The sequence below is a fragment of the Solanum tuberosum genome, unplaced genomic scaffold (assembly GCF_000226075.1).
Source record: "Solanum tuberosum cultivar DM 1-3 516 R44 unplaced genomic scaffold, SolTub_3.0 scf00335, whole genome shotgun sequence".
Taxonomy (NCBI): domain Eukaryota; kingdom Viridiplantae; phylum Streptophyta; class Magnoliopsida; order Solanales; family Solanaceae; genus Solanum; species Solanum tuberosum.
The window spans coordinates 267,333-278,210 of record NW_006239280.1 but is presented as its reverse complement, the minus strand read 5'-3'; the positions used below and the strand labels follow the sequence as shown (position 1 = coordinate 278,210).

The window sequence follows — 10,878 nt, the reverse complement described above, 5'->3', positions numbered from 1 at the left end:
CCATTAATCATCTAGCAAGGGGATTGTTAGTATTTTTTCAGTGATTGAAGACAGAACTCGCATTATAACATATAGTAGTAAAAATATTTGAAACTAATAATTTTTAAATGACTAAATTACCCTTACCTCGGTTTGATATAAAGAAAAATATGTTCAATGAGTATCCTTTTGACTTACTTATGCAACTTTGACCTTCAAGTACAAAATTGGAATATTCAAATATTATTAAAGGAGTGACCATTTTTATTTTTTTCTTTTGAAAGGGAGACATGACCCCTCCTCTGCAGGTGAATTTTGAGATAAGAATAAACTTGTGGGGGTCAATTTAAATACAACGAATATTCATTTTGTCTGGCTTCAACTTCAAACCTATTTAGCTCATGTCCATTTTCTCCAATCACAACCCGCCATGTAAGCAATTTTTTGCCACATGGGACCTATGATGTCTGCCACGTAAGCAAATTAAGGGCCCTAAAATGATTTAGTCAAAGGTTTTTTTAATTGGCAGTAAACAGATCATATCATCTCAACTCCTTTAAGTCACTTTAATTTGTGTTTTAGTGAGTTGTATCATGTATGCATGTTTGTGAATTAATCATACTATTCTTGGTAAGTGGTAATATTAACACACCTTTTTTTTAAAATAAAGAAAAAACAATTCTAGTGTGATTTCACACAGGAAAACAATAAAATGTACACAAATTTTGGTACTCTTTGAACATCAAAGAGTTACGAATACAATAATTTTATAATATCCACCTTGGAATACAAGAAGTAGATTTTACAAAAAAAAAATAAACTCACGAAAATAGAAACAGGTGAATCGAATGACAAAGTAAATTCAATTAAATTCTAATTTGTATATTGTAAAATTTGATTTTAGAGGCGGCGTTTTTAACTAGATCTTTTTCATTTGAATCTGAGACACTTAAGTAAAGATAAAAGAGTCTCGGTCAATCATTATATTCTATCACAATCTATATTGATCGGTAACTATTAAAATGTGATGAGAATATTTTTAAGAAGGGTATAAATGGAATTTAATGATGTACTTTGTTTGGTATATATCGGTTTCATTCCACGCACATATATCCATTTTCCTATCTCTTGAAGCCTTAAAAGATGAGAACTTTATCAAATTAGACAAATATATCTTTAGAATCCAACGTTAGTTTCTTTAATTTTTTTTTTGTTTGGGAAATATCACTTTTCTTTCTTTTTACTACTACAACTCCACTATATTTTGTTTTTGAGTATATTTGCATGGGATTCTACTGTTTAAAGGGTGGCTAAGTGAAAGTATAATTAATTATTTTTTAAATATAAATAAGAAAAAAGAACACCCACCGTTGCCTTTATTTATCCTTCACGATTTTCGAGGAAGTTTTCAGTATATATATAGCTCTGCAAACAACACCAAAAATCCACAAGTTCAATATTTCTTCTAGTACTCCTGCAAACAACAGCTACCAAAGTTGTTAATCTTAAAGTTATTTTGTGTTTTATTTATTTTAATTTATATTTCTTCCTATCCAAGGTCAGCATTATTATTCATGCAACTCATTTCTTGAAATATTCATCACTTATATCTATCCCTCTTCTTCTTTTCTTAATGGTGTAGTTAGTGAGTATCACTATTAGAAACAATTTTTTTTAATCGTGAATCAGTGGAAAATTTATGTTAAAAATGTGATTTTCTATTCATTTTTCATTGAATCACCTCATTGAAAAAATGTGTGGTAGAAAACATATTTCTCACTAAAGTACTAAGAAGCTTCCTAATTTTTCATATAAATATTTACTCTACTATTTTTTTTCTTTCCATATTGATTCAATCAAAATATAAGTGGAAATAACTACGGAATATTTTTTGTGGAAAATTCAGTAGAAATTTTTTAAGTCGTGTACTAAGGGGAAAACTGACGTTTTGCTTTAAAATTTTGTTCAATATATCTTTGGTTAAAATATTGAGGACAACTTTTTTGCTTACGAACGTAGTTTGACCGTACAGTTGTCGTTTTGAAATTTTCTTTAAACGCAAAAACAAAATGATTTTTTAGGCAATTATGTTTTAATGTTGATTTATGCCATGCAGTGTTGTTCTAACATGTTCAAGTGAATTCAATATTTTTTTATTAGAAAATATAAATATATGAAAAATTATCAAAATTACAACTTCTGAATTCATATTAAACTCATCAAAATTAAATTTTAGATTCGTATTATTTAATGTGACCGACTTAATTTCTCAAAAATATATTTTAATTTTTTTTTATTATTATAGGGAAAAAATGAGCAGACCAGGAGACTGGAATTGTAGGTCATGCCAGCATTTGAACTTCCAAAGGAGAGATTCATGCCAAAGATGTGGTGAGCCAAGACATGGTGGTGCTCATGAATTTGGAAGTTGTTTTGGCGGAAGAGGAGGAGGAAGCTCCTCCCCTTTCGGATTCAGTACCGGGCCTGATGTAAGGCCCGGTGACTGGTACTGCAATGTTGGAAATTGCGGTGCGCATAACTTTGCAAGCCGCTCTAGCTGCTTCAAGTGTGGTGCTTTTAAGGATGAATCCTCTGGTGGTGGTTGTGGTGGTGGTGGTGGTAGTGGTAGCTTTGACGCTGACCACATGATGTCATCGCGCCCGAGAGGCTTCGCGTTCGGTGGTGCCAGTGGTGGCAGTCGCTCTGGATGGAAGTCTGGTGACTGGATTTGCACCAGGTACTTAATTTCGCTACGTACCTTGGTGTCTAAGTAAATCGTCTAATTTAACTTGTTATAACATGCTATTTGCTTATGTTTTAAATTATTATATGTGCAATTAATTAAATTAGATTATCATAAGATGAAACAATAATGTATATCTTTTTTATATTGTCAATTTATATAAATTTAAGTTATAACTCAAAAATAAGTAAAATATAACTTATTGAGTTGAAGGTCTATCGAAAATAATCTATCTAGTTTTATAAGAATAGTAATAGAGTACTCAAGACTTTGGTGATAAAGATGTGCAAAATTAAATATACATTCATAATATCTAATATTTAACCTCCGTACGCCATATAGATTTTCAGCGAATTATGTGCGCTGGACTATCATTCGCCTAAGGTAGCTCTGCCATGCACAAGGACAAAATCACTTATAAACCAACTTTTTCACACTCATTTATGAAATTACACTAAATATGTTAATAATGTGTATATATATTTTTTTGCTTCAACTTCTCTTTCTCCTTTCAAAAAGTAACACTTAAAAGGTGGTGATTGTTTAGTTACCAACTTTTATTAAAGTAGTTTCTGTCTGGTTTGAATAACACCCAGCATAAGCATGAATGCTTTTAATTACAATGTCGACTTTGTTTTTCTTTTTAAAAAGTATGAAAAATTGTCGTGCATGTATTATTAATAATTTAAATCCTTAATTAATTATTTTGTTATTAATTATGAACAGGTTAGGGTGTAATGAACACAACTTTGCTAGTAGGATGGAGTGTTTCAGATGCAATGCACCTAGGGACTTAGCTGGTAACAAGTCTTCATATTAATTCATCATTGATTCTCCATTTTTGGGTAATTAATCAAAATTCCCTCTTAATTAATTTTACAAAAATAATTATTAATTATTAATTAATATATTTTATATATAATATGTTCAGGTGTTTCAGTCTAAGAGAGAATCAAGCTAGAAAGACGTGAAGAAGATCTTCTCTTTTTGCCCTATCAAATCCAACCTGCTCTTTTTTTTTTTTCCTTTAATATTTTGATATTTATATTATTTACTTGTAGGAATCTTTTAGATGAATTATGAAAAAAAGAAAAAAAAGTATATCCGAGTGGAGCAGAATCTTTATTTTGCGAGCTTTATTAGGTATTTTTATTTTAAATGTAGCCTTTGTACTTGTTTCAAGCTAGTATTTAGTATCAATGTGTGTTATGAAAGAGCTTCTTCTTTTGTCTTATCTAATCTTTTGTTTTAAAATAATATACGTGCATCGCGTGGATACTATACTGGTTAAATTTTTAAAGGAAAAGAAAAAAAATGAAAAGTTGCACGTATATATGGACCAGTAGAAAAATAATTTCACTTGTTAAACTTATATGCATTAAAATTCTATCAATAAGGCAATGATTGTGAGTATTTTTAATTATATAAGTACAATCTTTGAATAAACATTGCTCTTAATTTGTTAAAACAAATAAGTTTTTTTTTTTAAAAAAACTTTAATAATATATTGAACTAGTAAAAGAGAAAGTAGAACTACGTAAATTAGAGCTTTAATATAATTATTTTTATTAGATTAATTATGTGATGCAATTGAGGAACATGAATGCACAAACAAAATGGTCATTTTATTGGGGACCTAATTATTCAAGTATTTCATTATCACCACAACTTATAATTTCGCCAATAGAACAAATGAAAGACTTATTTGTTCTAATTATTATGATTAATAAGAATCGATAAGATGCAAAATTACCCATATTTAATTGTACAACGTCATGGTGTCCTTTTTTTTGTTTTTTGACCTTAGTGTAGGGTTTGCCTAGTTTTTTTTTTTTTAAATTAAAAAATACCTTTCTTTTGTAGGGTATGTAACTTTATTGCTGTATGTATCTGGAAGTAAAAGCTGGGCAATGATATCTGATAAGACGTGCTCATATTCTCAATCAAAATCATATTCATTTTGATATCTTCACTTTCTCTTTTACAAAAATAACTTTAGCCGATTTCGTTTACTCCAACAACAAAAATCGTGTAATTTAAAAAATAGTGTGTAATCCAGTAATCCACTTCTTTTTTTAAGAGTTGGAGGCATAAAATATTTAGCTATCATTCGACTATCGATTTTAAATTAGATTTTGAAATTTTATTTTCATATTTATTTGGTCATAAATTTTGGGTATCTGCCTTAAAAAAAATTTCAAGTTCTAAAAATTGATCCAGACCAGTTTTGAATATTTTACACTCATAAAATTTCACTTTTTTAAAAGTAAAATACAACCCGTTTGTCCATACAACTTATCATTATTTGACAAATATTTTTGATAAATAATTCAAATTCTCTAATACTAATTTTTTTTAGTATTTGGGTCAAAATCTATTATTTAGGAATTTTTAAAAATAATCCCATTTTTTTTATATTTTATAAAATCACCCATCATATATAGTTTTGGATTGAATTTCAGTCCTAATTCGTCGTACAAAATTTATACAATTATATGCATACTTTATATATACGGATTTTATCCCAGCTTGATCTCTAAAGTCACTTCCAATTACAAATAGTAATAGTAGTTTTTCATATACAAATCAATGATATTTTTCTTTTGTTTTCTTCCTCTTTTTTCAGATTCAGATTAATTGCGTCCGTTGTCATGAATCTCCATGAAACATGTTTATTATAAAATGATAATACAAATTTATGGTTATTTTTAATAGTTTCTAGAACTTATGAGTATAAATCATATTTCTTTAAAAAATCAAATATTTCTCTCAAAATTTATGGCCAAACGCATGACGGAACTTCACTCAAAACATCAACCAAAAATGACTTGCCAAAAAATATTTGAGAAACTATATATGATCAAATGCTAGCTAAATTTCAAAATCACAACTCAAATTTTCAAGTTTCAACTTCAAAATTTATGACCAAACAAAAGCTTAATATCATCATGTTGTCCAGCTTTTTTAAAATTTAATGTATTTACTATTTATATTTCCTTATTCTTTTCTTTATTCTCCCTTTTCTTGATCTTCTTTTCTTTACTCCGATGGCCAATTTCCGCTACTTAAGGCGGACCCACGTGAAAGGGTGAATGTAATGATCCGATTTGTCGTTACTCAGGGACATCTCGTACGGAATCTCAGATATTTTGAAAATACGGTGCAAAATTTAGAAATTTGAGCAGACGACAAATTTGACTTGTGTTGAAATTAACTGGGTTGATGTCAGCCCTTCATAGCGGGAAGCCTCCCTCTATGGTGGCACTATAGCTCCTGCACGACTGCTATAGCGGGCTGACGGAAATTCAGGCCCTAGTTAATGCGACTTCTCTTATTCTCCTCCTAGTTTTAAAGAGAAAAAAGAGACAGGGGTTGCTCCAAAAATTCCCCAAGGCACCCGGGCAAGGGAGCGTGGAGGGGATAAATTGTTAGAATTTTGCCATAATTTTCTTACCTTATTTGAAGTTTATTTTTTTTTGAAGGAAAATCAAAGTATTTTTAGAAATGCTTGAACTTTTCTGGAAAGGAAAATATAATTATTTTCCATATTTGATTATTCTTTCCTTAGAAGAAAAGCTTGGAACTCTATAAATTAAAGATCCCTTCTCATATCAAGAGCAAAATAGAATTCACAATGTAGTCGTTTAGAGACTTTTGTTTATGGGGAGATTTTCTTTAATATTATTCTTTTATATTAGTTTCCATATAATAATATTATGTTTTTTAGTATAAGTTTTTGTCATCTGATTTATCAACTCTATGGTTTGCAATTGTAAGCTTCCGCATGACGCCTAATCACTTTCGAACCCAACAAGTGGTATCAAAGAACATGGTTCAATGGTCCCATGATAAAATGGTTCATCGAGGTTGAAGATGCATTCAAGCAGTTTCAAACCAATTTGCAATAAATTTGATTATAATGAAGTTTTGTCCAGCTACATGTGGAGAAAAGTTTCAACCATATTTTCAACATATCTGTTGCTGTAATTTTTAAATATAAAAATGAAATATTTTAAATCATTTTAACCCATATATTTTAAACCTTATTTTTAACCATGACAATCAACAATAATGAAGATTTTGTGAAGAACAAGATTATCAAGCATATGAAGAAGGCTGATCAAGTTTTGTCAAGAAAATCCAGCCAAAGGGGGAGATTTGTTAGAGTTTTACCCTGATATTATTACCTTATTTGAAGTTTATTTTTCTTTTGAAGGAAAGTCAAAGTATTACCATAAATGTTTGAACTTTTCCTGAAAGAAAAATATAATTATCTTCCATATTTGATTTATTGTTTCCTTAGAAGAAAAACTTGTAACTCTATAAATGAAAGACCCCTTCTCATATCAAGAACACAATAACATCCACAATGTAGTCATTTAGAGAGTCTTGTTTATGGGGAGATTTTCTCCTAAACATATTTATGTTTTTCAATATTAGTTTTATAATATGTAGGTCGCTTGACCAAACTATATTAATAATATGTTTTTAGTATACTTTTATTTGTCATCTAATTTATCAGCATATATATGATTTGCAATTGTAAGCTTTCGCATGACGCCCTAATCACTTTCGAAACCAACATAAATTACAGTGAGGGGGAGGTGAAAACTCAAGGATTTTCAGCGCTCATTCATCACGGTTTGCTCTCTAAGAGTCAAAAGCTCAAAGACAAGATTCATCAATTGATGTTTGACGCCTAGGTAGGCTAGGTTTTCTTAATTGAATAGTTTAGATATGTTTCCAATTGCATGATATTTTGTAGATTAACGGGAGGTCTCATGCCTAGGTTTTCAATCGTAGAGCCTGGCTGATTAAAGGTTATTGTTTATTGTTGTTAAGACGGGACAAAATAATGATTTAGGGGTGGTTCTCTAGTTCTTGCTTGGCAACCTTGAGTTTTCTTGTTGGGGTGGTTTGGTGGTAATTGTAAGGTAAAGTGTAATGTAATTTTAGCATTGTTTCCACATATAATTTTTTTTAATGTTATGTTCCAAGTTCCCAACTTATCCAATACTATCGACTACCAAGTCCCTCGATCTCAATTCGAACCTTATCAACAAGTCTCAAACATACTATCAACTTTATTCAAATTTCAAAACATGATTTGAAACACAAATAATCAAAAGGAGGGCTGGGTTATTGTGATTGGAATCTTAGCTAGGAAATATGTTAGGTTTTACCATTTTATTATTGTTGAGCTTAGTTGAAAATCTATTGAAATTTTTTAAGAGAGCCTGTCAAACTTTTTCAATATATTACTTCTGATGTAGCGATTTTTGTCTAAATGAAATATGAAGTCCCTGAATTTTGACAGTATTATCCTTCTGGAAATGACTCTAGTAGTGCTTATTAGAACTATGCCGATCACTTCAAATAAACGATTACGATATGTTAGGAATATTATTAAACTATAAAGAAACTAAAATAAGAGTCAAAACATAACAATTTTAAATTCTCTTTGTAAAACAACTTGATTTAATGTTGCCCAAACATAATAATTGGTCTCATGAATATTGAGCTCTTCCCTAATTCAATAAGCTCATAAACTATCTTGCATGATAAAAAAGTAAAAGGAAAAAACAAAAAGAAGCAATATTATCATTTTTTAAAAGTGTAAGATTATTGGGGTGAACTTCCAATGAAAAACATCTTACAAAACAAATTTAACATAAAAATTACATAGGATTCCAAAGCTTTTTTGAGCTATCCTCCTTTTTAAGTTGTGTTCATTGACCTCGTGGGGTTGCTCGATAGATAGTACACACATTAATATATTGGTCAAAAGTAACTAGACAATTTTTCCTTTTTTTTAATCTTTTAAAAAAAGTAACTAATTTTTTTTTTCCTTTTGTTATCTTTTAAAAAAAGTAACTAAATTTTTGTTTCCTTTTTTTATCTTTAAAAAAAAAAGTAACTAGACATTCATTTGGGTCTCCTATACTGTTCTCCATTATTTAGCTTTTAGCAAGATTCTTGTTCCTCTTTAAGCAGGCTTTACATTGCCTTGTGTGGTTTATTCATCTTTAGTTAAGTTCCCTCCACCTCCCCTCACTTAATGTCATTTCCATCAATATAAAACATTGGTTAAATTTGTTTACTTAAAGAGATTTTGCATATCCTCTAATTTGTTTAAATTCTCATCAATAATTGGAACAATAATGTGTTCTCTTATTTAATATTAAAAAAACATTCATTACTTCTACACACAGAGGCAAATCCAGGATTTGAAGACATCAAGGGACCATGCATTATCATAACGTAGGCGCTAGCAAAACTTCCAATGATGATTGAGGGATAATATTGTGTCCGATTGGTCACAATGGTATGAGTAGTAGCGAAAATACAGGTATATATGTCAAGTTTGAGTTCGAAGCTAATAAGTATTTATATTTTAGCCCTGTTGTAACAATTGAATGTGATAGCTCCATGGTCAAGGGTGTGGTGAATATACATGTTGGTTGTCGGTTCAAATCCCCGTGAGCATCGATCTTGGGTTACATGGGTGAAACTAGTAGCTTCAACCAACACCCCAGAGTGCACTTCTGTTTGTAAGGGTGTACAGTTAAATATATATCCTTTACTCAAAGTATATACATAAATATATATATAATTTTTTTTCGTAGCTAATGAATGCACGTGCACCATCATCTATACATGTGACTCTGCCTCTATCTACCCATGATTCTTTGGTCATAAACATATGCTAGTAAAAATATCTCTTAGGCCTAATATAATCGTAAGGGATGCTAGCTAAGTGAGCTGAAACATTAGTTAATCTAACCCTAAGTCTTAATATTATCTATACAAACACCATTATAAATGTTTGAAGACATCCTAAATCTTCAAGAGAACAGTTAGAGTTAGTGAAATTGGCTACATACTCTTAAAATTATATTTATGTTGTGAAACTAGAGGATTTCCGTTAATCAGTATACTCAAATCGCGGTTGATACAGACGATATATTTAAAACTCACATGTCCATGAACTAGTGTATTACTTAAACATATGTGGTGGACCAATGAAATCATCATTTATCATTTTTGCTTTGAGATGTGAGGATTAATTAATTAACTAAAGTATACTCTTCTAATATTAGCATCCGTTAATGTTAGTGATAATTTCGAATTATAAACAAACAAGTGGACCTTGGAAATGACAAGCATGTTTTTCAGTCTATCATTTGTGCAAATTATACCACTATGATTCTAAAGACAAATGATGGAGTCCTCTAGTTCCCTTTTGAAATTAACTTAGAGAAAATTTGAACCTTTGATCATGACCTTATACTATGGGGCCATAACTCCATGAAAAATATGGTCAAAATTCATTGGATTTAAGTGAAAGCTTTTTGTGAATTTTAATAAGCCACTGTGATGGTCAATGATAGCTAAAATAACCTAACTTTTATCCAATTCTCAGTGCAAGCAAAAGATTGCCTTTAATCCCCTTTTGTATAGTCTTTGCTCTTCAATCTTTCTTTGATGCTTCAAGACACTTTTAATCTTTTTATATGGGCCACGTTGACAATGGCTAAGTGCTCTACTTGGTTGGACCCAATTAAAAGTTTGAAATGACTTAAAAGAGGTCATAGTTAAATTTCATGTATAAAAATCGTTTGATTCCTTTTTGCTATTTATTACTTTCTTTCTTCATCCCATCCCATGGCTATCTTCTAAGAGTACCTTTTCCTTTGGGGATACTTATACCCACATGTAATGTAATAAACACTTTATAATTGAGTATAGTCCAATAAAGGTAACCTAACATATGTTTACTTAATCATGAAGTCAAATATATTGTAATGTTATTTTTTACTATCTTCTCTGAACTATTATAGAACCCTCTTCATTTTTCTCTTTCTTAGTTTTAAAATCCATATAATATGACGTATAAAAGTGTATATACACTATTATACATTACATTTGCATCCTTATGCACTATTATACATTGCATGTATATTGCATATATATATCTTTATACACTATTATACATTGCATATATAATGTATAAATAATATATACTTTGTATAATCATATATATAAACACGTTTAACCAACTAAACCAACGAATGTTAGGCGCATCTTGCATTTGGAGACATCCAATTTAGGTATATCCCTCCATTGAGTACTTATTCTACATTCCAATTTTTGTC

The 10,878-nt window shown here is 30.0% G+C and overlaps 1 protein-coding gene across 2 annotated transcripts; it reads left to right on the top strand.

The window, feature by feature from the left end:
- Positions 1 to 1,411: 1,411 nt before the first annotated feature.
- LOC102594174 (uncharacterized RNA-binding protein C17H9.04c) lies at positions 1,412 to 3,961 on the top strand. 2 transcript variants are annotated; one of them, XM_006361455.2, is made up of 4 exons: positions 1,412 to 1,537; positions 2,285 to 2,716; positions 3,449 to 3,522; positions 3,654 to 3,961. In XM_006361455.2, exons 2-4 carry the CDS (start codon positions 2,292 to 2,294, stop codon positions 3,665 to 3,667), a joined length of 513 nt encoding a protein of 170 aa, XP_006361517.1. In that variant the 5' UTR covers positions 1,412 to 1,537; positions 2,285 to 2,291; the 3' UTR covers positions 3,668 to 3,961. The 2 variants fall into 2 exon arrangements, with proteins under 2 accessions (XP_006361517.1, XP_006361518.1); XM_006361456.2 differs by having other exon boundaries at positions 1,413 to 1,537; positions 3,449 to 3,567; positions 3,654 to 3,956.
- The last annotated feature ends 6,917 nt before the right edge of the window (positions 3,962 to 10,878 follow it).